Raw genomic sequence first — 26,603 nt, 5'->3', positions numbered from 1 at the left:
ATAAAAATTTAAAACTACAGTGATTATAGTGAATAATGCATACATTAGGATTTCTTTAAACATGTCCAGTTAAGACATAATGAGTATGTAGGTATTTTAAAAACTGCATCTGTAAATTTATAAACATGAACTAATAAAGGAATGAGTCATTCTAGATCATAATAAATAATTTTAAAAATAAAACAAATCCATCTGTAAATAGAAGATAATTAAGTACAGCCTTTATTTTTTCATCAGATAGGCAGCTGTGTCCAAAATGATTTATAGAATTAATTATTATATATAATAATGTATTATAATATATAATACATTATTATATATAATAAAGAACATTGATCAGAAATCTAGAAGTTTCCTTCAGATGAAGAAAAATTTTCATCAGTTGAAAATTACTGAGTTCTGTGAGATTATTGTTAAAATTTAGTGTTTTGTGATTGAAAACTAAAAAAATGTTTAGACTCATGCAGTTTTTAAGTGCGTGTATTGTGTTTTGCCCAAATACCTGTATTCATTTGGCTTTCCCAAAATGTATGCAAAAATTTGTGTAATATCTACTGTATGGTATGAGAATATATGTACTATAAAATTAAAATAATCCCAGATTTTTCAATGTGAAATTTTTATAATAGTGGCTGAAATAAAGTTAGAATATAAACCTTCAGATAGTACCAGAGTAATATAAGCTTCTAAGTATGCTGCTTATACATATTAATGTGATATAGTTCTTATATCAACCTACCATGATTAGTGCTCTGAAATATATATAGAATAATGCCCTCTAAGAATTTGATTTATTTTTAAATGAGAATATAGAAGATGGTCAGATATTTGATCTTCCATTATTTCCTCACATATAAAGGGTATATTATTTTGTTATTGAACCTTCTTTATGAAGATAGATAATAAGAAATCTATTGTGGATCAAATCACACTGCACATTTATCACCAGATACAGGTCCTTGTTAGCATCTTACAGTTACTTCTTTGTGAGTACTGTCCCTGTTTTTTTTAGTCACCTTAGGATTTTTTATCTTCTGTTTTCATCAGTTTTACTGTGCCCTGCCTACATGTGGTTTTCTTTGTATTTATCCTACTTGGGTGTTCCTAGGGGCTCTTGGTTACTGTGCCTTGATGTCTGTCTTCAGTTTAGGAAAATTCCAGGCAATTATCTCTTTCCGTTTCCCCCCCGCCTTGTTTGTTCTTTCTCTTCTCTTCTGGGACTTCAGTTACATGAATAATAGACCATTTTACTATGTCTCATATGTCTCTTACGCGCACTCCCTCTCTGACTAATCTATCATCTATTTCACCAGTCCTCTTTTCAGCTATGGCTAATCTGTGGTTAAATACACGTTCATTTTGGTTATTTTATTGCCTAATTCTAAATTTTTCATTTGACATATTTTATCATTTCTGGGTATTTGCTGAGTTTTTCATTTCATTTTCTATCCCCAAAAAACCCAAAACCAAACTCTGTCAGTTAAATCCGTTGTCTATGTCTCCTATGAATCTGATCCTCTTGGTCAGGTTTTGATTTTTTGTGTTTCGTGGCGGGGGGAGGGGGGTTGGTGTTTGGTCTAATGGCATGTTTCATAATTTTTGATGGAATGCTGGACATTGAAATATGAAATATTTTAGAGATAACTTGAAGCTCTGGGTATTTTTTTCTCCCTCTGGAAAAGATTTGCTTTTGGCATGTGGTTAGGCTAGAGGCTGATCACTTTAATCCAGTTAGGGATTTGGCTGATTCCAGGCTAGATTTCACTCATTGTAAGGCTGATCTATGCTGTTCACCTTTCCTACTCAAGCATAGGCCTTCACAGATTCCAACAGAAAGCCTAGGTGCTTTTACAAGGGCCTCTCTATCTGGGTGGGCCCTGGGCTCCCACTTTTATCATTTCCAGCATGAGATTATAGTAAGTTTTGAGTAAGCTTTTCAGTAAGCTTTTTAGCCTCTCAGGCCATGCTAAAGTTAGAGAGTCCCTTTCAGCAGCTTCTTTGGTTGCTTTACCAGCAGCTTCTGTTTACACCTCATCGGCCAGAACTGTATCTTATGGCTATCCTTAACCACTGTCCCTGGCTTGAAGGGAAACTAGGAACTGTTTTGCTGAACTCATAATGTTTTACTGAAACCTCCCCCCTCCCAGCCCCAAATAAGCTTGTTTTAATACTCTCCAAATTTATAAAATGGTGACAGATGTAAGTAAAACTGAACTTGCAGGTGAATATAGTAGGGAATACCAGATTTTCTTAAGTGTTTTCAAATATGGGTTTCTAACACTAAAAAGGACCTTCAAATAATTTTTAAAACTTTTTGTTCATTTTCTTTTACTAGAAAGCAAAACACGTTGGTAGTAGAAACTTTAAAAATCTAGATGAACAGAAAAGAAAAAACTTGAAAGCCTACCAACCAAAGTTTGATCAATGTTTTGGTAGGGAGCTTTGTAGTAATTCTATATAGTGATACATGTAGTATGTTTTATTTTTACAAATTAACTTTGAATTATATATCCTATTTTGTGATTTGTTTCTTTTACTAAGTATCGTATATATATATATATTTCCATGTTAAGTATATAATGAGGGTAGTACCTTACAGTTTAGAAATTACAGTTTCCTTAATTTAACTCATAATGCTTTTTAATTTTAGTGTTCCACCCTAGTAGTATGTATCTTGTGTCTCTCTCCATTCTTTTTTTGACCAGGTTAATACGTAATTATGTAATTGTTGACTAATACCAAAAGAATGTTCTGTTTAACAGCCAGTGGAAGTAATGAACATAGTAGGTAGGCTCTAACTCAATGGCAGTGATTCCTGGTAGAACCCCATTAAATATCTTTTTTATTTCTAGTCTTGATACAGTGTTCAATACATTTGATACAGTGTATGATACATTTTTGTCAGTGAAATTATTATACTTTTTTCCTACTCTTTATTAATAGTTTTTCTTGTTTTTAAAATAGAGTAGATCCTAGACATCTTATGAGAAGCATCTGGGAGTGCCTTGTTAGTATACAGTTTCTACCATAAAATACATACATATTAAAATGGTACAACTGCTTTGAGATGTAAATGTTGATGCAGTTGACTAGGCTCACTCATGAGTCAAGTGATGCTGGTGTGACAGCAAATGGGATTCAAAATTTTAGTTGAGTCATAAATTACTACATATCATGGACCTTCTCAAGATCACTCTTGAATAGTAGGGATTGTGAATATTAAATGCCTGATGAATGAAAGACCTGTTTTATAAATTGCATATGATTTTATAAATAATTTGTGTCTAGGTTTTTAGTGGAAGGTTTGCTAGATCTAGTTCCAATTCCACCTAACTGCTAATTTTATGGCAGCTGATGCCTTTGTTTTTTATAGCTTAACTTTCTTATGCAGACATGTTGAGATACATCAGTGCTTATTGGTCAATCCCTTGAGCTTTGTAGTTAGTGAACCTCAGAATCACTCTTGTATAAAATATGCCCATTAAAAATAGGCTGATTCAGGTTAGATTTCTGCATATGTCTAAAGGCTTGTTTCAAAGAGGAACAGTAACTAGATAATAAACTTTCCATCCTCTGATGAAATTACTTGCGTCATTAGTCTCTAGATATCACACCCATGAAATCTTCACTTGGCAGTGTGACAGTGTGTCATGTCAGCTGGGTGGAGGTAATCTAGCACCAATTCTTAAGCAGTTCTGAATTGCTCATAACCAGTTTAGAATTGCTTATCACTGGTGGCAGGGTAGAAATAATCAAGTCCTGGATTATATTGTTCCTAAGCCTTTGTTTCTTGAGAAGTTGATAGTTTGCTTTAAACTTATACTACTAAATTTTTTAAAAGTCCATTTATTAATGGCTTTTCAAGAAAGTAGCCCTTTATTTTCATTCTCAGCATCCTGTGTTTTCATTAGTGTTCTTGGCCTGTTTATTGTCTATCCAACTAGACTGTAAGTTCTTACAAGCAGTGACTTTGTTTTACTTGTTTTTTTTTTTTTTTCCCCCTCACTGCATGGCTTTGGGATCTTAGTTCCCTGACCAGGGATTGAACCTGGGCTCTCTCTGCTCAGGCTGAGAGAGCATAGTCTTAACCACTGGCCTACCAAGGAATTCTCAATGACTTTGTTTTATACTTACATAGATTCCTACCAACTCCTACAGTATCACCTAAAATATAGTAAATATTCCATAAATCTTAATTATTTGAGATAAGTGTGACGAATTGAATCTTACCAGCTTTAAGTTACTTTTGTTCTTTAGACTTGTATGATACTATCTTTATACTTATCTTTTCTGGAAAAAGCATTCTGTGTCTTAAATTTGCTAAATTCAAATTTTCCTAAATGTGTTACCTTTCTAACTCATGATAATTGAGATAAATAAATATTTGTTGAATAGGGCATAGAATTCTTAGATTTGAATGCCATGTTTGATATAAGCATTTGACTGCTTATCTCTCAGATTTTGATCTGCATTGTTGGTTATAAGTCATTTAACACGTACTTGATGTAGACAAAGCCATGTGCTAAGGATCACTAAAATTTAGTTAGTGGATAACTAAATATTATGACTGCCATTTGAAAAAGAACATACCTTTATCGCACATGGACCTCTGTTCAGTGTTACATGCCAGCCTGGATGGGAGGGAATTTAGGGGAGAATGGATACATGTATATGTATGGCTGAGTCCCTTTGCTGTTCACCAGAAACTACCACAACATTGTTTATCTGCTATACCCCAATACAAAATAAAAAGTTAAAAAAAAAGAATATACCTTTACTTAATATTTTGTCAGTAAAATAGACTTCTCAGTTTGTGAATTTTTTTTTTTTGTCTTTATAGGGTAAAGTACACCTTGAATTAAAACTGAATGAACTGATAACAGAAAATGGAACTGTGTGCCAGCAGCTTGTTGTGCAGTAAGCATATTTCTTTTGCCAAAATCAACTAGAAATAATTCTCCATTTTTTTATTCTTTGAGTCTTAAGGCAACTCCTTATTTTAAATACTTCAAAATCTTTTTTTTAAGAAATGAACTCTGCTATGTTATTCCTTTTATTAATTTGTTTTCCAGTTTACTTTCTCACATCTAGTCTACTCAGGTTATATATGAGTCATTAATTCATTCAACCAATAATTTATTTAATGTGTGTTAAATGATAGATGTGTAGGGTGTTTTCATAGGGTCAGAGATAAACATGTGTGTATAGCCACCTAACAGGAAGGAGTTGGAAAAGCTTCCTAATAGATGGCCTTTAGAAACTCCAATAGATAAAACCCAGCAGGGCATTAGGGACCCTTAGGGATAAAACTGAATGTGTACCTTGAGATTATCAGTGTTGATTCTCACCTGCTTTGAAATTCCTTTTTACACTTTTGCTCTCAACTCATTTTTATCACCCAGACTCTAATCTTCTTACAGTTCAGTAAATCTGCTCCAGCCTTTTCCCTCCGTCCAAAACCCCTCCTCTGGGTTGTCAGTAAACAACTGAATATCCCTGACTTCTGAATGTTTGCTCTGTGTCTTAACTGATACATAGTGAATATCCCCTGAAGTACTGTTCCCTCTGCTGCCTTCTTAGTTCAGTTGCTCAGTCGTGCCTAACTCTTTGCTACCCCATGGACTGCAGCACGCCAGGCCTCCCTGTCCATCACCAACTCCCCAAGCTTACTCAGACTCATGTCCATTAAGTTGGTGATGCCATCCAACCATCTCATCCTCTGTCATGCCCTTCTCCTCTCACCTTCAATCTTTCCCAGCATCAGGGTCTTATCCAGTGAGTCAGTTCTTTGCATCAGGTGACCAAAGTGTTGGAGTTTCAGCTTCAGCATCAGTCTTTCCAGTGAATATTCAGGACTGATTTCCTTTAGGATGGACTGGTTGGATTTCCCTGCAGTCCAAGGGACTCTCCAGAGTCTTCTCCAACACCACAGTTCAAAAGCATCAATTCTTTGGCGCTCAGCTTTCTTTATAGTCCGACTCTCACATCCATACATGACTACTGGAAAGACCATAGCTTTGACTGGATGGACCTTTGTTGGCAAGGTAATGTCTCTGCTTTTTAATATGCTATCTAGGTTGGTCATAGCTTTTCTTCCAAGGGGCAAGTGTCTTTTACTTTCATGACTGTAGTCACCATCTGCAGTGATTTTGGAGCCCCCCCAATTTAAAGTCTGTCACTGTTTCCATTGTTTCCCCATCTATTTGCCATGAAGTGATGGGACTGGATGCCATGATCTTAGTTTTCCAAATGTTGAGTTTTAAGCCAGCTTTTTCATTCTCTTCTTTCACTTTCATTAAGAGGCTCTTTAGTTCTTCTTCACTTTCTACCATAAGGGTGGTGTCATCTGCTTATCTGCGGCTGCTGCTGCTAAGTCGCTTCAGTCGTGTCCGACTCTGAGTGACCTCATAGACAGCAGCCCACCAGGCTCCCCTGTTCCTGAGATTCTCCAGGCAAGAATACTGGAGTGGATTGCCGTTTCCTTCTCCAGTGCATGAAAGTGAAATGTGAAAGTGAATTCGCTTGGTCGTGTCCGACTCTTAGTGACCCCATGGACTTCAGCCTACCAGGCTCCTCCGTCCATAGGATTTTCCAGGCAAGAGTACTGGGGTGGGGTGCCGTTGCCTTCTCCGGATGCATATCTGAGGTTATTGATATGTCTCCTGGCAATCTTGATTCCAGCTTGTGCTTCATTCAGCCCAGCATTTCGCCTGATGTACTCTACATATAAGTTAAATAAACAGAGTGACAGTATACAGCTTTGATGTACTCCTTTCCCTGTTTGGAACCAGTCTGTTGTTCCATGTCCAGTTCTGACAGTTGCTTCTTGACCTGCATACAGATTTCTCAAGGGGCAGGTAAAGTGGTCTTGTATTCCCATCTCTTTAAGAATTTTCCACAGTTTGTTGTGATCCATACAGTCAAAGGCTTTGGCATAGTCAGTAAAGCAGAATTAGATGTTTTTCTGGAACTCTCTTGCCTTTTCAATGATCCAGCAGATATTGGCAATTTGATCTCTGATTCCTGTTGCCTTCTCAGTCTGAGGCTATGTATTCCAAGGGCCAGGGAGTAGGGTCAATAATACTCTCCTACTGCTGCCTCTAATGGGCCTCCCAGGTGGCGCAGTGGTTAAGAATCTACCTGCCAATGCAGGACATGCAAGAGACTTTCATTCCATCCCTGGGTCAGGAAGATCCCCTGGAGGAGGAAATAGCAACCCACTTCAGTATTCTTGCCTGGAAAATCCCATGGACAGAGGAGCCTGGTGGGCTACAGTCCATGAAGTCGCAGAGTCAGACACAACTGAGCCACACATATACTATACTGCTGCTCCAGACTATATTCTCCTAAAAAAACCCCAGCTCCTTTGAAGTATTCTCTTTCTGTATAAATATATATTTATATTATGTGCTTTTATATATATATATATACAGACATAAAATACTATATATATTAGTTAATTTCTTCTGAACTCTTTTAAAGAAGGTTGCATATACCATGACCCTTAATATATCAATGTGTGTTTTCTAAGGATAATGATATTATTATAAATATTATAAATATAATATTTAAATGTACTCTATTACAGTTTTTGAATTTAGGAAATTTAACATTATTACAATAAAAGTATTATCTTTAGCTTTTATATTTCAGTACTTTACAGTTACTACATTTTACTTTTGTCAGCTGTTCCAATAATGTCCTTTAGACATCTTTTTTTTCCTCCAAAAAAGTATACAGTCCAAGATCATGTGTTACATTTAGTTGTAATGTCTCTAATCTCCTTAACCTGTAGTAAGTAGTCTTTAGCTTTTTTTGTCTTTCATGGTATTGAAATTTTTGAAGATACAGGCCAGTTATTTTTTTTTAGATATTCTTCAATTTGGATTTGCCTACTGAAAACAGTTAAGATTTGTTTGTAGTTTTTCTTCTAGACCGAGAGCATATAGTGAAGGTATTTGGATTAGTCCCCCTTCCACTATTCTCTCGACTCTGTTCAGTTTGGTTATGTTGTACACGTGAAATACAGTTAAGTGGATTGATTTGGTTTGTTTGTATTTAGTTTAATGTTTTTCCCCATCCTTGTTGGTTTACTTTTATTTTTTGAATATGTAGAATATCTGGATGACTTCAGAAGTCAAAACTATACCAAAAGGCATTATTTAGAGATGTGTTAAATCCCCTCTCCTTATATCCAACTCTAGGCAACCATAGAGGCTTCCCTGATAGCCCAGGTGGTAAAGCATCCACCTGCAATGCAGGAGACCTGGGTTCGATCCCTGGGTTGGGAAGATCCCCTGGGGAAGGAAAAGGCTACCCACTCCAGTGGGTATTCTGGCCTGGAGAATTCCATGAACTGTATAGTCCATGGGGTTGCAAAGAGTCAGACATGACTGAGCGACTTTCACTTTCAAGCAACTATGATCTGGTTTCTTTCCCTGTAGTTTTTGCCTTTTACAGAATGTCATATGAACAGATTTATATAATATATAACCTCTTGTGTCTTTTACTTAGTATACTGCTTTTAAGATATATCCACATTATATATCAGTAGTTCATCCTTTTTTTAGGTATTTTTATTTCTTGTCATAACTTATTAGTAGATACTGTTGTCCTTGTTTTCCAGGTGATGAAACAATGCACAGATTGGTTAAATAAGTCCAAGTTCATACAGGAAGAGTGGAGTCTGGTTTTAAACTCTGGCTGTTTGATTTTTTTTTTTTTTTTTAGTTTTGAAATAAATCATAGATTTACAGGAAATTACAAAGTACAGAGAGGTCTTTGGTACCCTTCACTTAGTTTCCCTCAGTGGTTACATCTTACATAACTATAAATACAATATAAAAACCAGAAAATTGACATTGCAGAGTATACATTTTATCATTTTATCTTGTATAGATTTGTATAACCACCACCACAATCAAGATACGAAATGATTCTATCACTGTAAATATCTATCTCCCTTATGCTAGCCCTTTATAGTCACATCTACACTTCCCCTATTACCATCCCTAATCTTGCAACATCTAATCTGTCTCTATATCTAAAATTTTGTCTTTTCAAAAATGTTATGTAAATGGACTCTTATAATATGTAACATTTTGAGGTTAGCTTTTTTCCCAATCAGATCCAGCCAGTTTTTGTGCACAGTTTTTAAAATCTGTTTTGCCAATTTCTGTCTTATATTTATTGAATTTATACCACTTACTTTTAATATAATTACTGATGTTAGGCTTCAGTTCTGTTCAATTCAGTCCCTCAGTTGTGTCCGACTCTTTGTGACGCTGTGGACTGCAGCACACCAGGCCTCCCTGTCCATCACCAACTCCTAGAGCTTGCTCAAACTCATGTCCATCAAGTTGTTGATGCCATCCAACCATCTCATCCTCTGTTGTCTGCTTCTCCTCCTGCCTTCAATCTTTCCCAGTATCAGGGTCTTTTCCAATGAGTCAGTTCTTCACATCAGGTGGCCAAAGTACTGGAGTTTCAGCTTCAACATCAGTCCTTCTGGTGAATATTCAGGACTGATTTCCTTGAGGATTGACTGGTTGGATCTCCTTGCAGTCCAAGGGACTCTCAAGAGTTCTCCACACCACAGTTCAAAAGCATCAATTCTTTGGCGCTTAAATCTACCAGGCTGAAATCTGTTAGACTTAAATCTACCATTTTATTTTTTGTTTTCTGTCCCCTATTTTCTTTTTCCTATGAGTCACTTGAACATTTTTTAGAATTTAATTTTAATTTATCTATAGTGTTTTTTTTTTAATCTACACTGTATCTCTGTTTAGTTTTTTTTAGTGTTTGCTTTAGGTTTTACATTGTACATATGTAACTTGTAGTCTACTGGTGTTGACATTTTATCAGTGAGAATAAATATAGAAACCTTACCTTTTAATCCTCCATTTGTAATATAATTGTCTGAAGTATTTCTTGTTCAACAGTAAGAACCTCCATCAATGTTACAGTCTTTCAGCCATCTAACACAATTTGGAAAAGAAGAGAATTCTAAGTCTCTTGCATTTAGTTACATATTTGCTCTTTCCGTATTCTTTCTTCCCTGTCATTTCAGGATTTCTTCTTTTGTCACTGTCTTTTATGTTGAGAGAATTTCTTCTTATCATTATTTTTAGGATAGGTCGACTGGTAACACTTTCTTTTAGTTTTTCATTATGTAAAAATGTCTTGATTTTTTTCTTCGTTCCTAAAGGATATTTTCACTGAATATAAAATTCTGGGTTGATAGTTCTTTTTTAACTCAGAACATGAAAAATGTACTATTTCCTTTTGGCCTCCATGATTTTTTATGAGAAATCCACTATCATTCAAATTGTCTTTCCTATGCAGATTTTCCTGTGTTTCTCTCTGGATGCTTCCAAGATTTTTTCTTTGTCTCTCATTGTCTAAGTGTTATAATTTGACTATAGATTTGTTTGGGTTTATCCTGCTCAGTTTCTTGAACCTACATGCTTATATCTTTTGCCAAATTGGGAAAATTTTAGCCAATTTTTCTTGTTATGTTTATCAACCCTGCTAGATTTCTCCCCTGTCCTTTTGAGACTCCAGTGGCTTGAATGTTAGGTCTGTTGTTATCCGATACATACCTGAGGCTCTGCCCACTGCCCCCTCCCTTTTTTTTTTCTGGTCTATTTTCCCTCTTGTTCATATTAGGTTATTTCCATTGTTCTGTCTTTAAGCTCACTTATTCTTTGTTCTGTCTGTTCTACTCTTGGACTCATCTGTGGAGTTATTTTTATTTTGGTTATGGTATTTTTAAGTCCTAAAATGTCCTCTTGGTTCTTCTTTATTTCTTTGGTAAGACTTACTTTTTTTTTTTTGGCTCAAACTTTCTATGTTTTCATTTATTTCAAATGTGTTCATAATTGCTCACTGAGTCATTTTTATGATGCCTGTTTTCACATTTTCTACCAGATAAGTTCAACATCCATGTTTTCTCAGTGTTGTCATCCTGCTGATTGTCTTTTCTCGTTTAAGCTGGAGATTGTATGGTTTTCAGTTCTATCCTGTACATTTTGGGAATTATGTAGTGAGACACTGAATCTTATTTAAATCTTCTGTTTTAGCCAGACTCTGACTCTCTGCTGGTGGGGGAAGAGGAGTTCCTATTCATTACTATCATGCAGAATTAGAAGCCCAGGTTCCTGAGTCAACTGCTGTTGATACTCCTGGAGGAAGAAGGAGAAGAGTTCGTTGTCGTTGCTGAATGAGAGAGCTGGTTCAAGCTCCCCTTTGTTTCTCCCTGTTACCACTCTGACTGGGACAGGGAGGAGTACCTTATTACTGTTCCACGTGGCCTCCAGTGATACCCTGGTTGGGAGGAGTTAGTTACACCTACAAGGTGGTGAAAGTCTAACCTTCCCACTCAGCATTCTCCCACGCCACCCTGACATGGATGGGGGAGGAATGTCTCGGCGTTAGACTTGGTGGCGATGGAAATCCAGGCTCCTCACGTGGTCTCTACTGACTCCATGGGAAGAAGGGCTCATTACAACTTGTCAGAGGTAGAAGTCTAGGTTCTCACCTCAACTTTAGGCCTTTGTTGATGGGGGTGTGAGGGTAGAGCCAGGATTTTTCATGGTGTTTAATTGCAATAGATGGTTATTGTCTAAAAATGGCTTCTATCTGGCTAAGCTGGCTAGAGAAAGCTGGCTTTTCTCTGGGTACTTTTTGTCTCTTCCCACTGGTATTTCTGGGTTGGTAGCTTCTCTGGTGCTCAGTCTGGGATATATAAGGTATAATAAGAAAACCTAGGGAATTCACTGCTGAGTCTCAATTTTGTTGGTTCCCAAGATCTCTGATTGACTTGCCTTCTTCTCTTCACTTTTCAGCTTTATTATGTTTGTTCAACATCCCAGGCTTTTAGCCATGCTTAATGGGAAGAAGAGGGAGATATGCATCTACTCCATCTTGTCCTAGAATTGGAAGCCAGTTCATTTCTTTTTACTTAAGAATAGTATTCCTTTCTATGGAATTTGTTTACACATTCACCAGTTAATGAATATTTGAATTTTTTCAAATATTTGAGGCTGTTATAAAGAAAACTGCTGTAAATATTCACAAACAGGACTGTATGTGGACACATACTGATCTACATTCTTTTCTTCCTTGTCTTTTTCACTTAAGCCTTCACTGTCCATACTCAATATCCATAGAACAATGGAACTCCAATAGTAGCTTTGTGGAGTTTATTGCTGATTTCTCAGCTTTAGAGGTATTTTGAAGTTTGTATTATTTTCTTTTTTTCAGTAATGTTCAAGCCATGGCTTTCTGTGCTGTTTTCTTTGTGCTTCTTGTTGAACTTAACAGTTCTGGGGAGAGGTGTGTGGAAAGGTTTATATCCCAGTAGTTGCTATTACTCTCCAGGCCGGGAAAGCTCCCCATTGTAGCATTTCTTGAACTTCAGTGAGACTTCCATCCCCTGATCTTTACCACATTCTTACCTTCTCCTATTTTACTTTCTTCTAGGCCTTTTTCCATGATCTGTCACTATAGTTATTTTCTTACAGGTTCCCTAAACTCCCCTGCCCTTCTCTTCATCCCTTCAATATGAATAAACTCAACCTCTTCCTTTGTGTTCAGTGTGCACCTGAATATTGCTAGAGAAAAATCACACAGAAAGACTAATTTTACTTTAAATTCATGATGACAAACCTCACATTGGTACTTAACAATTAATGTGGAGTTTTACTGTGCTTCTCATTATACCTATTAGAGTCTCCATCTCTGCAAACTGTAAATTGGTCACAGCTTCCTAAATCCAAATCTGCAAACCAGGATTGGCCTCCATCTCTTTGTCCTTAACACTAAGTAGATGCAGTGCCCCTTCTCGTTGTGAGTGAATTCTTCCATTTGAGCTCTGGGTTCTCTGTCTTTATCCTACTAAAGGACTTTGCTCCTTCATTTATCCCTTCTTCTGTTTCATCAGTGTTATCTGCTCTTTTAGGTTATTCTAAGTAGTGTATAAACATGTTCTAGGATCTCCCATTCTAAAAGACATGCGTTCCCAGGCCTCGTCTCCAGTCCCCTCTCCCACTACCATCCCTGTTTATCTGCTCTCCTTTGAAGGCAGACTTCTCAAAGTAAGATTGTCTAATATATATAGGGGTGTGTGTGTTTGTGTATGTGTGCGTGCGTGCGTTTGCATGCATGCATGCATACTAGCTCTATTCACTGTAGGCAGTGTCATCCCAGTAGCAGTGAATATGCTTACTTCCTATACACGTGATTTCTAAATAACATTCTCCAGTCAGGATTGTACACTAGATTTTTCTGTAATTATGAAAATGTCTTTTGTCTTAATTGTTCATTTTGGTGGCCAGTAGCTGTGTGGCTTATTGAAAACATGAAATACAACTAGTGCAACTGAAGAACTAAATTTTAAGTTTTGTCTAATTTTAATTAATTAAAATTTAAATAGCCACATGTGGCTCCTGGCTGCCTATCAGACATGCTTCAGTAAAAAGAAGGTGGATTTTTTTTAAGTAGTGACTTGTTTGAGAGTCACTGAAACAGAGAAAAATATAAAAGATGAGCCTAGAGCATCTATGGAGTCAGAAAGTAAGGAATTGCTCAAAAAATAATGAGGGCATGTAGAAGGGATGTTGAAGTCAAGTAGAAAGAGCTCCAAGTAACCAAGTCTGGGACAGTTTGAGCATCAAAATGAATAATGATAATAATAGATTAAAGTCTGTAGAGTAAATATCAGTTTGCCAGTGCTGATGTAGCAATTAAGTACATGGTAGAGAAAGGACTGCTTTTCCTTATTTGTGAATATAGGACAAATGAAAAAAATATATCACTATTAGCAAGTACTACAATATTAGTGCAGGGACAGATTATCTATAGATGCTAAATAAGTGGGCATAAGTGTAATGACAAACAACATATATGCATAGTCTCAAAGAATAACCCTGTAAGATGTCTGATATGTATCATCTCAACTGGTGGTGGTACTCACTTGTGTCCGACACTTTGCAAACCCAGGCTTCTCTGTCCACGGAATTGTCCAGGCAAAAATATTGGAGCTGGTTGCCATTTCATCCTCCAGGGTATCTTCCCAACCCAGGGATCAAACCTGAGTCTCTTAGGTCTCCTGCTTGGCAGACAGATTCTTTCCTACTGCACCACCTGGGAATCCCCATCTTAACTGAGTGATCAAAACTAATGTCACCAATAATGAGACATTCAGTACCTCCTGGTAAGTTGCATTAAGAAGGATACCAAGATGCATAACCTTAGTCTAATCATAAGCAAACATCAGACAAATTCAATTTAAGGAATATTTTACAGAATAACTGGCCAGTACTGGCAAGATCTGGCATGGAGCAAAGAACCATTTTGGATAGAGGAGACTAAGGGGACATGACAGCTAAATGCAGTTTGAGATCCTGTGTTGCATCATGCACCAGGAAAAGGACATTGGTGAAATTTAAGTAAGGTCTGTAGACTAGTTAACTTTATTATTAACTAACGTCATATCAATGACTGTTTTCTGTTTCTATAATTCTACTCTGATTACACAAAATGTTAACATTGGGTGATGGGTATACAGGAACTCTAAATATTTAACAGCTTTTTGAAAGTCAAAAATTAATTCAAAATAAAAAGTTAAAAAAATTGTCTACAGCTTGTGCATCCAACTCAGATCTTTTTTCTAGTTCCAGACACATTGTCCACCTGACTTTTTGGCTATTCCACTTCGATTTCTCACAGCATTGCAAATTTAACACATTTAAAACTGCAATATTGATTCTTATATCTGTTAATATCTAACTCTTCCCCACAGCCTTAGCAGATGGTACCACTGTCCACCCAATTGATCAAGCCAGAAATCTGGAGTCACTTAAAATCTTTTCTCCTCTACCCCACCACAGATAGGATTGTTTTTATTGGTTCTATAAATTTTTTTCTTGTATTTTCTAATTTTTAATAAACATCTACTGACATCTCCGTATTTCAAACCACCAATCATTTCTTTTTTTTTAATTAGTTTATTTATCTATTTTTTACCTTTACAATATTGTATTGGTTTTGCCATACATTGACATGAATCTACCATGGGTGTACATGTGTTCCCTGTCTTACTTTGACTATTTCAATAATCTTTTAACTCTTCTTCCAGTCAACAATCCATTCTGTTTGTAAGCAGCCCAGAGCAGTCTTTTGGAGCATAAACTAGATCATGGCAGTCCCCTGCTCAAACACTGAGTTTGCAGTGCATTTATTTAGAATAAAATTCAGGCTCCTTATCATGGCCCATAGATCCAGCGACCTCTCCTGCCTCTTGATTTTGTTTTGTTGCATACTTCCTATAAATATGCTTGTTGGCCTTCTCTCAGTTCTCTGAGTGTGACATTACTCTTCCAGCTCAGAGATGTACATCTGCCTTTCCTTTTGCCGGGAATGTCCTTATGCCCATTCTTTTTCTAGTTGGTTCATTCTTGTTTTTTAAGTTTCAACTTAAATGTCACTTATCCTAAAATAGGGTATCCTATTCTTTGTCTTCCATAGCACTTGCCACTATTTGTAGTTATTATTATTCTTTATTTATTGCTTGTCATCTCTTTCTTCAGGTAGACTCTAAGCTCCATGAGGGCAGGGACTGTGTTTGTCTTACTCACTTCACGGCCCCAGCATCTGGCACTTAATTAGGCACTAAATAAATTTTAAAACAAATAAATGAAGAAAGGCTAACATTTGTCTTTTAATGGATGAATAGAAAGTAGCTTGTCTAGAAAAAGTGTTTTTTCCCAAAAGGAAAAGAATAATACAAACAAAAATACAAAGTCAAGAAACAGCATGGTATTGTGTGTGTGTGTATAATTAAAAGCAGTTTGATGTTGCCTGATATATGAACATTGAGTCAGAGATTGATCAGAAATTGGTGAAATAGGCTGGAGCTAGTTCCTAGAGGTTCTTATGTACCATATGAACTTATAAAACTTGGGAGCTTATGGAACTATTGGAAGGTTTTAGACCATAAAGAATGGACAGATTTGTATCTGGTGCTGCCGAAGCAAGCACCAGATTTGCATTTTAGAAAGATCAGATTTGTGACAGCAGTAATTATAGAAACTAGGAGGTGAACTTGAAGGATATTACGCTGGTGCTGGAGAAGACTCTTGAGAATCCCTTTGACTGCAAAGAGATCAAACCAACCAGTCAATCCTAAGGGAAAGCAATCCTTAATATTCACTGGAAGGACTATTGCTGAAGCTGATGCTCCAATACTTTGGCCACCTGATGCGAAGAGCCGACTCATTGGCAAAGACCCTGATGTTAGGAAAGACTGAAGGCAAAAGGAGAAGGGAGCAGTAGAGAATGAGATGGTTAGATAGCATCACCAACTCAGAGGATATGAATTTGAGCAAACTCCAGGAGATAGTGGAGGACAGAGGTGCCTGGCGTGCTGTAGTCCGTGGGGTTGCAAAGAGTTGAACATAACTTAGTGACTGGACAATAACAATAAAGGGTTATTGGATTTACTTTGTGAGATCCAAGTGAGAGTGGATTCTGTGCCAGAACAATAGTTGCAGATGTAAGAAAAGAGGGCAGATGAAGTAATATTTAGAGAGTAGAATCACTAAAACTTATTGATTGATTAGATATAGAAAGTGAGGAAGAAGAAGGAATTATTCCAATGTGGCTACTAGATTTCTAGCTGTGTTATGGGGTGGTGGTGGTATATACAACAAAGAGAAAATACTGGAGGAGGAGCTGCTTTAATAGATCGTAGTGAGTTGAGTTTTAGCCACTCTCGAACATCTGTGTAGGGGTTTACATCAGGCATTCAGACACAAAAACCTTTAACTCTGTGGTGAGATCTCATGTACAAATGTATGGTTGATAGTAGTTGTGGCCATAAGAATAGATATGATAGATTGTAGTAGGCTAAAGGGAGGTTATGTAGCATAAAAAGAGCAGTTGCTAGCAAATCCAGCAGTAGAGGGCTTCCCTGATGTTTCAGATGGTAAAGAATCCACTTGCCAATGCCAGTGCAGGAGACCTGGGTTCAATCCCTGGGTCGAGATGATCTCCATCCTCTTGAGAAAGGAATGTCAACTCACTGCAATATTCTTGCCTGGGAAATCTCATAGACAGAGGAGCCTGGCAGGCTGTAGTTCATGGGGTTGCAGAGAGTCAGACACGACTGAGCAACTAACACATTCAGTTTTTTCCAACAGTTAGAGTTAGAAAAACATGTGCGAAAAACCTGAAGAATACAGATAGGTGTTACAAAGGAAGTTAGGGTCAAGGAAACCAAGAGAGAAGCGAGTTTCAAGGAGAGAGTGATCAGAAATATTGCATGCTGCCAAGAAATCCAGTGAGAAAACCCCTGAAAAATATGGATAGCGTTTGACACTCAGGGGACCTTAATGAGGAGAATTTCCATGGAATGAAAAACAGAAAAAACTGGATTTCAGTAGGGGGAGGAGTGAATAGGAAGTTAAGAAATTGGGAGAGAAAATAGAAAAATTAGATAGGTGCAAAGTGACTTGAGGTCCAGGCAGTAATTTTTATTTTAGAGAAATGGACTGAGGTAAAGAACCTCAGGAGAGAAAATTGAGACAAATTTAATATATGGTTGTTGCTAGTATATGGAAATTTTAAAAATTGTTTTATATCCTGCAACCTTTTTCACTCACTTATTAGTTCTACTAGCTTTTTAAAAATAGATTCCATTCATTGTTGTACACAGACAGTTATGTCATCTGTGAATAGACGGCTTTACTTCTTCTTTTCAGTCTGTTTCTTCCTTTATTGTACTGGCCAGAAACTCTAGTACAATGTTGAATAGAAGTTGTGAGAATAAACATTCTTGTCTTATTACTTATCTTAGGGGGTAATTTTTCAATTTTTTACCACCAAGTACAATGTTAGCTATCTGTCATCAGGTTGAGAAAGTTCCCCCTTTGTTCCTAGTTTGCTGAGAATTTTTATCAGAGATGGATATTCAGATAATCTTAACACTTATTTGTTTGTTTTCATCTGTGAAAATGGTGAATTTTGTTGACTGATTTTTGAATGTTAAACCACATCCACTTGGTCATGTTGTGTTGATATTGTTACATATTGCTGGCTTTGATTTGCTGAAATTTTGTTAAGGATTTTTGTGTCTCTATTCATGAAAGATATTAGTCTGTAGTTTTCTTATAATGTCTTTGGTTTTGTAATCAGGATATTAATGGTCACTGTGGATGAATTGGGAAATAGTCTCTCCTCTTTGATTTTTCAGGTTTTTATAGAACTCATGTAATTTATTTTTTACATGATTAGTGTAAGAATTCACCAGTGAAGCTGTCTGAGCCTGGAGTGTTTTTGTTTTGTTTGTTTTATATTGTATTTTTATGTCTGCTTGATAAATTGAACTCATTATTATAGAATGTCCCTCTTTATTCTAATATTGGTAATATTCTTCATTGTGAGATCTACTTTGCTATTAATATGCCCATTCTGGCTCCCTGGCTGGCTGGGTCACTTGCTTTCTTCCTTTTTTCATGATTGTAATTTACTGAGCCATCAAGAGACTAATTTAATACTAGAAGATTTTTAATCTAACTTTGATTTTATACTTGTATTTCTTTCCTCATACATTGAAAATCTTAATCCCTAACATTACATACTTAACAATATGATTATTTATTTATATTATCTTATGAAGTAGAGACAGTAGATTCAAAATATATAATACCAGTATTACCACTGATGATTAGGTTACTCAATGAAGTTTTAGAGGTCTTAACTGTTCTATTTGTTCTAAGACTATATATCACTAAGGATTAGAATCAAATACTGTGCTCTAATCTTTTGGACTAATTCTAGTTCTCTCTTTTTTAGTGGTTTCTCAGGTTTGTTTGTTTTTACTTTTTAAGGGTTATTTCTTAAGTTTATCTTCACTTTTGAAATGTAAAAGTTTTCTATGTTTGCAAACTCAAAACTGTGTCAGATATATCTGAACAAGTTCCCATTCCCAAATTTTAGTCTTTTCAGTATTTTTACAAATACAAGCAAATAAATATATGCACATTCATTGATATAAATAAAAATGTATTAATGTTTCCCATTCTATTCTTATACAAAGTATAGAGTTCTGTAACTTCTTTTTTCACTTAAGAATATATCCTGAAGATCTCTCCATAATCAGTGTAATTAAAGAATAGATATTTACTCCATTCTTTTGACAACTATGTAGAATTCCATTGTATAGATTTACCATTATTTATTCAGCTAGACCCTTGCTAATGGATATTTGGGTTGTCGTTACTCATTGACTCAGCTTTTCTTTAGTTAGTATTAACATGGTATATATTTTTGTTTTTTACTTTTATTTTTAGCTTATATTTAAAAGAATTTCTTAAAGACAGTATAATTTTTTTATCCCATCTGAAAATTTCTGCTTTTTAGTTGACATGTTTAGACTATTTACATGTCTGTATAATGTGTCTGTTACTCTACCTTCATGTTTACTAATCTTTTCTTCTGCCATATCTAACCTTCTATTAATCCCACTCAGTATTTTTCATATCAGAACTTGTAGACTTTCAGATTTTATTGTCTTCTGTGTTTCTACCAAACATATGAAATATAGTTATAATAACTTTTTCCATGTCCTCATCTACTAATTCTATCATCTGTGTTATTTCCAAATATGTTACTATTGATTTGGCTTTTTTCCATCATAGGTTGTATTTTCTTGATTTCTTTGTGTTTCTGGTTATTTTCTCTTGGATGCTAGACATTGTGAAGTGGCTGGATACTTTTGTATTCTTAATATACTTGAAGACTTAAATTATTTGGAAACAGTTTGACTCATTTATGGCTTGCATTTAAGCTTTGTTATCTGGAACCAGAGTGGCCTTTAGCCTGTGGCTAGTATTTTCCCACTACTGAGGCCAGCACCTATAAATTACCAGCTTTTTACCATGCCCATGGGATCTCTTGATAGTCATTTGTAGGCTTCAGGAGTTGTACCCTCTGTTCTTTTCTAACTCCCCCCCTCAGATGTATGTGCTTATCAGCACATACAGTTTCCTTACATGTATATGCTTATCAGCACTCAGCTGAAGACTCTGGGGATGGGCAGGTGGTGTGGGTAATTTTGTAGCTCTCTGGTGATTTCTTTCACTCTGTGCAGCTCTGTTTCCTCCAGTACTCTGTCCTGGGAACTCTAGTTACCTTGGCCTTCCCCAGCTGACAGCCCCTCTCTTTCTTCTCAAGGAGACCATCTAGCAGTAAGCTGGGACACTTAGAGCGCTCACCTTGTTTATTACCCCCTTGTGATTACTGTCCTGAACTGCTGGTAATTACCCTTTTTTTTTTTTTTAAGTTATTGAAGTGGGAGGATAAATCTGTTCCCTGTTAACTCCCTGTACTACTACATGCTCCTGTATGTCAGTTCAGTTCAGTCATTCAGTCGTGTCCAACTCTCTGCGACACCATGGACTGCAGCACGCCAGGCCTTCCTGTCCGTCACCATCTCCTGGAACTTACTCAAACTCATGCCCGTTGAGTGGGTGATGCCATCCAACCATCTCATCATCTGTCGTCCCCTTCTCCTCCTGCTTTCAATCTTTCCCAGCATCAGGGTCTTTTCAAATGAGTCAATTCTTTGCATCAGGTGGCCAAAATATTGGAGTTTCAGCTTTAGCATCAGTCCTTCCAGTGAATATTCAGGGCTGATTTCCTTTAGGATGGACTGGTTGGATCTCCTTGCAGTCCAAGGGACTCTCCAGAGTCTTCTCCAACACCACAGTTCAAAAGTATCAATTCTTCGGTGCTCAGCTTTATAGTACAACTCTCACATTCATACATGACTACTGGAAAAACCGTAGCTTCGACTATAAGGACCTTTGTTGGCAAAGTAATGTCTCTGCTTTTTAATATACTGTCTAAGTTGGTCATAGCTTTCCTTCTAAGGAGCAAGCGTCTTTTAATTTCATGGCTGCAGTCACCATCTGCAGTGATTTTGGAGCTCCCCAAAATAAAATCTGTCACTGTTTCCATTGTTTCCCCATCTATTTGCCATGAAGTGATGGGACCAGATGCCATGATCTTAGTTTTCCGAGTGTTGAGTTTTAAGCCAGCTTTTTCACTCTCTTCTTTCACTTTCATCAAGAGGCTCTTTAGTTCCTCTTCACTTTCTGCCATAAAGGTGGTGTCATCTACACATCTGAGGTTATTGATTTTTCTCCCAGAAATCTTGATTCCAGCTTGTGCTTCATCCAGCCCATCATTTCGCATGAGGTACTCTGCGTATAAGTTAAATAAGCAGAGTGACAATATACAGCCTTGACATACTCCTTTCCCGATTTGGAACCAGTCTGTTGTTCCATGTCCAGTTCTAACTGTTGCTTCCTGACCTGCATACAGATTTCTCAAGAGGCAGGCCAGGTGGTCTGGTATTCCCATCACTTGAAGAATTTTCCAGTTTGTTATGGTCCACACAGTCAAAGGCTTTGGCATAGTCAATAAAGCAGAGCAGAAGTAGATGTTTTTCTGGAACTCTCTTACTTTTTTTTGATGATCCAACAGATGTTGGCAATTTGATCTCTGGTTCCTCTGCCTTTTCTAAATCCAGCTTGAACATCTGGAAGTTCACGGTTCACGTACTGTTGAAGCCTGGCTTGGAGAATTTTGAGCATGACTTTACTAGCATGTGAGATGCGTGCAATTGTGTGATCGTTTGAGTATTCTTTGGCATTGCCTTTCTTTGGGATTGGAATGAAAACTGACTTTTTCCAGTCCTGTGGTCACTGCTGAGTTTTCCAAATTTGCTGACATATTGAGTGCAGCACTTTCAGAGCATCATCTTTCAGGATTTGAAATAGCTCAACTGGAATTCCATCACCTCCACTAGCTTTGTCCATAGTGATGCTTCCTAAGGCCCACTTGACTTCGCATTCCAGAATGTCTGGCTCTAGGTTGGTGATCACACCATCGTGATTATCTGGATTGTGAAGATCTTTTTTGTATAGTTCTTATGTGTATTCTTGCCACCTCTTCTTAATATATGTAGAAGTTAATGTTTGTCTTTTAGTTTAAAAAAAAAATCCTAGGCAAAGAATCAAATCATCATGTATTATAAACAAGTTTGGACTAAATTTATTTTCCTTTGTAATTTCTGGAAAATGTGTCATTATCTAATGCATTATATGTCATATATAAATAAAATACAAGATAATTTGATGTAGTAAGGTTATTTTAACATTCATTTTTAGCTCATTCATGGTTTACAATGTGAAGTTGTTTGATTTACCAATTAGACAAGTAGTTAATTAGGAAACTATTTCATAATATATGTAGCAAATAAAATAATCTGTATTTAATACTAGTTTGTCAGAAAACCTAATTTTTATACTTATATTTTAAAATTATTTAAGAGTACTTCTGATGATTTTTATAGACTCATACGTTTGGGTTGTGAGTGTTTTTTTGGTTTGTGAGTTTTCTTATAGAAGTCTTTGTATACTGAAAAGCATTTTTCTCATTGTTTTCATACCTCATAAAATTATAGTGACTTTTTATAATTAAGATTTCTCATAATTAGTGTTTGCATCAGATAAATTTGGTATTATGAAGAAAGTATGGGTTGCCCCAAAGTTCGTTCAGGTTTTTCCGTAGTATGTTACAGAAAAACCTGAACGAACTTTGTGGCCAACCAAATACATTATATTCCGGCACAGTGGGAATGTAGGAGGACTTTGAACTTTAGAAATGGAGTTAAGAAAGTAGAAGTTGAACCTCAGCCCACTTCTTACAAGTTGTATTACCTCTTTAGCATTATTTTGTGATTTTCTCACATAAATTTTTTAGCCTTACTTTCTTCTTTAAAATGACATGATTATACCTTTCTCAAAGGCAGTTGTGAGAATTAGCTGCATTCTGTGAAAATAAATAGTAAACTGCAAATACTATATAAAAATCAGATATCATTTTGAGATTTAGCCTAAGAAGTGTACATTTCAAACAGTATGTACAGTGGGAAAATTTGACTATACCCAAGCCTGACATTAATAACCAGAATTGTTGTCTTGGCCTGTACTTTTCTTCAGTTAGTTTCAGAAATTTTTTAAATTTTATTTTTGATACCCGATTTAATAGAAATGAGTCATATTATCATTTCTTTCTTTACTCGGCAGCATACCATTTGCACTTCACCCACATATATGATCTGTGGGTTGTAGAGAGAAATTAGAATGTCGATCAGTAGCTCACATCTTTCAACCAAGAATGCTTTTCACCAACACTCATGAGTTTCTTGTAGGCACTGGGAAATGTACACCCTTAGATGGTCAACTGAATTTGTGAACCTCAATAAAGAGAAAATTTGAGGAACAGGTCATTAAGTCAGATTCAGTGTTCTTTGTAAATACTAGTGACCATTATCCATGGAGTAGATGAGATCTTGGTTTTTTTGGTCTAAAACATTTTCTGCAGAATGATGCAGGAGCTGTTACTGAGAGTCAGAATAAAAGGCTGCAGGACTATATGTGGCTTGCTCTTTATTTATGAATCAGATTTTAAGTGGAAACCACAGTTGTTTCCTTGTTTCTCATTCATGCTTTAGCAGAGGATATGATGCTACAGATTTGACTTGGTTTGTAGTTTCTCCTTTAAGGTTCACACCCCTTTCTTTTCCTTTTTAGAAGCCGCAGTCGTTTTAATGTATTAGCAAACCACAGCATGTACCTTGTTGGATATGCTTTGTGTGCTAAATATTACTTGGTAGTCACCGTACTAATTGTGGTGATCTAGTCCTATTTTGGAAGTATAGCATAAGTAAGTGAGTACAGGGAGCTCAGTTCAGTGCTTTGTGATGACCTAGAGGGGTGGGGGTTGGGGGGTGGTAAGTTCACGGGGGAGGGAATATATGTATCCGTATAGCCGATTCATATTGTTGTACAGCAGAAACTAACACAACATTGTAAAGCAATTATACTACCAAAAAAAATCTAAAAAAAATAAGTGCATGCATACATATGTTTAGGATAGGTGGTATATAGGCATACAGCTTTAGACATGTGGAAAACAATTTTAACCCTTTGACTTTATTAACTTGTATTAAGGATAATGTTTTATGTTGTTTGAGTATAATAATGTTAATTGTCCTTTATTCTTCCTTAGTGTCAAGGCGTGCCATGGGTTGCCTCTCATAAATGGACAAAGCTGTGACCCTTATGCAACAGTTTCTCTAGTGGGCCCTTCCAGGTAATGTTTATTGAATTAGTATTAGATTTTTAAGTTTAAAAATTACAAAATTAAGGTTCTAAGAGAACATATTAAATATCTATTTATGATATAGACTAAATGAATGCTTTTTGAAAGAAAAATCTTCAGTTCTGTTATACACTTGCAAATAGCCAACTCTTCTTTTATGAAGGAAAACAAGTGCCATTTCAAATCTGCCAGACTTTTAAGCTATGGGGAGCAACCGCTGTTTTATAGTATTTAAAATGTACTTTAAAACATGAACTTGACCTTCTTTCATCATCAGCCTTCCTATTTTCAAATGTCTTAGATTTTATTGCAGGTAGAATCCTGTTTTAAGAAGTGTTAGCTCAAAATAGCAAGGAAGTTTCAATATTTTTATCTAGAAAGCAACTCAGGACTAAAATTACCTTTTCTGCTTGTGCCATCTGTGCTGTTCAGAGAGAATTCCAAGCTGCAGATAAACTGCTAAAGTACCAGAACATGGTGAAGCACACTGTATCATTGATTTAAATTACTTACGATAATTTATGGAAAATCTATAGCAATTTTTAGTATTTTATATTTTATAATTTCATTATGGTTTCTTTCAGAGCCTGACTAGTTGAAATTTGTCTACAACTTGAAGGCTTAGAATCAAGAAACAAAGAGCATAATAGTGCCACACAGAAACATATATATACACACACAGACATGTATTGCTTCTTCCCAGCCCCAAGCTCACTATGTATCTTATTTTTAAGAAAATAACCAGTAAGTCACTTTGAAAAATGTATTTGTCCCTATGGTATGTAAAGCACCATGCCTGGTACTTACTGGGTTCTCAAGCAATAGTGTCCTATTATTAGTATAGATGGTTTTACATTTAAAAGCAGATACTCAGTCTTATAACATTCATGGTGTCAAAGGGATTTAGTTCTACATGTTTCAAGTGTTTAGTGGAATTGTTATTGGTTTTTGTTCTTGTTTATAATTAGTACTCAACAGACTCTTTAGTGTAAATGCTTAGTAATGTACAGATAGAAACTGTTTAGCATATGAATTTGTTTTAAAAAGTCACTATTGGTTTTGATACTGTGCTGTGGTTGTGGAGGATATTACTGTTGGGGAGCTGGTGAAAGGCTCCATGGGACTTCCCTGTACATTTCTTTGCAACCTCCTCTGCATCTCTAATTATTTCAAAGTAAAAAGTTTTTTTTAAAAAGCCACGTTGTAGGCAAAGTCCAAGAAGTAAACTGAGTTAAATGTGTTCCTGGGGTATTTTTCAACATAGAATAAGGTATTTGAATCTCATTGTCTTCCTTCTACCATTTGTTTTGAGTTGCTTATATAATAGAATGTGTTATTTAAAAACCCCTAGAGGAGACTTGACAGTCAATCTAATATAGCCATGGAATAATAAAATCTTAGCATATATCACATATACAAAATTTGTGTATTCTTTGACTTGAGTTTTTAGAGACACGTCAGTTTTTTTCCCCAAGTAATATTTAAAGCTACTACCTTCCCTGAATCATCCTAACAGTTAAACAGAAAGAGGCCTGGCTCCCTGGTTGGAAATAGCATGTTTTATAATTGTGTACTGTTAAGTTCTACAAGGTAAAACTCTACCACATTGGAACAGGAATGACCAAAAGAAGACAAAAGTAAAGAAGAAAACAAGCAATCCGCAGTTTAATGAAATCTTTTATTTTGAGGTAACTTTTTGTTTTATTTAAATGTTAATACAACTAAGCATTTCTTTCCTGAAAACTGTGGGTCCATGGTGTGACACAGTGGAGGCCCAGTGCATAAAACAAAGGCAGAGCTCTGATTAATTCGAGGAGGGGGAGGTCTAGGACCACACTCATTCTTCAGTCAGCCTTGGTATCACACCCCCCTTCACACAGAACCCCACCTTATCCAGCCCCCCAGGATTCTCTGGCAGACTACTACTTGAAAGCCATTAGTGAAATAAGTACAATATCCACTTGTTAGATCTGGGTTCTAGTCCCAGTTGAGTTTGGACAGATCACTACATGAGAGACTCAAATTTCTTGTGAAAGGATAATTTTTGTAAGAGAGAACAATAGCATCCCAACCTAAGTCATAGAGTTTTTATGAGGTTCAAATGCAAAAATGCTTTGAGATTATCAAGTACGATATGATTAAGGCTTTGTTATTAACCTCTTTTTAGCTAAATCACTCTAAGGACACATGCTTATTTTCATAGAGAACTTCAGATGCCTTGAAGTTGCCCAAAATACAGTGCTTTGAAGTCCCTTACTGTGGAACATTGTTAAATAAATCCTTTTTTTGTTAGAAAACTACAGGAAAAAACAAAAATAATTAAGCTCTATTCTGAAAGATTGTGTTCTACCCATAGGATATGTTACAGT

General features: G+C 36.2%; 1 protein-coding gene across 4 annotated transcripts in view; it reads left to right on the top strand.

Annotated features, from left to right (window-relative positions):
• Positions 1-26,603, top strand: part of RASA2 (RAS p21 protein activator 2) — a 121,874-nt gene that overhangs the window by 47,107 nt on the left and 48,164 nt on the right. For all 4 annotated transcript variants that reach the window (XM_081569636.1, XM_081569637.1, XM_081569634.1 and 1 more), the window contains exons 5-7: positions 4,841-4,917; positions 24,142-24,225; positions 25,850-25,922. In XM_081569636.1, coding sequence (XP_081425762.1) covers positions 4,841-4,917; positions 24,142-24,225; positions 25,850-25,922 — 234 coding nt within the window. The remainder of the gene's footprint in view (positions 1-4,840; positions 4,918-24,141; positions 24,226-25,849; positions 25,923-26,603) is intronic.

The sequence above is a fragment of the Giraffa tippelskirchi genome, chromosome 2, assembly GCF_054371585.1.
Source record: "Giraffa tippelskirchi isolate mGirTip1 chromosome 2, T2T-mGirTip1v1.2.pri, whole genome shotgun sequence".
Lineage (NCBI taxonomy): Eukaryota > Metazoa > Chordata > Mammalia > Artiodactyla > Giraffidae > Giraffa > Giraffa tippelskirchi.
This window is presented reverse-complemented; position numbering and strand designations above follow the sequence as displayed.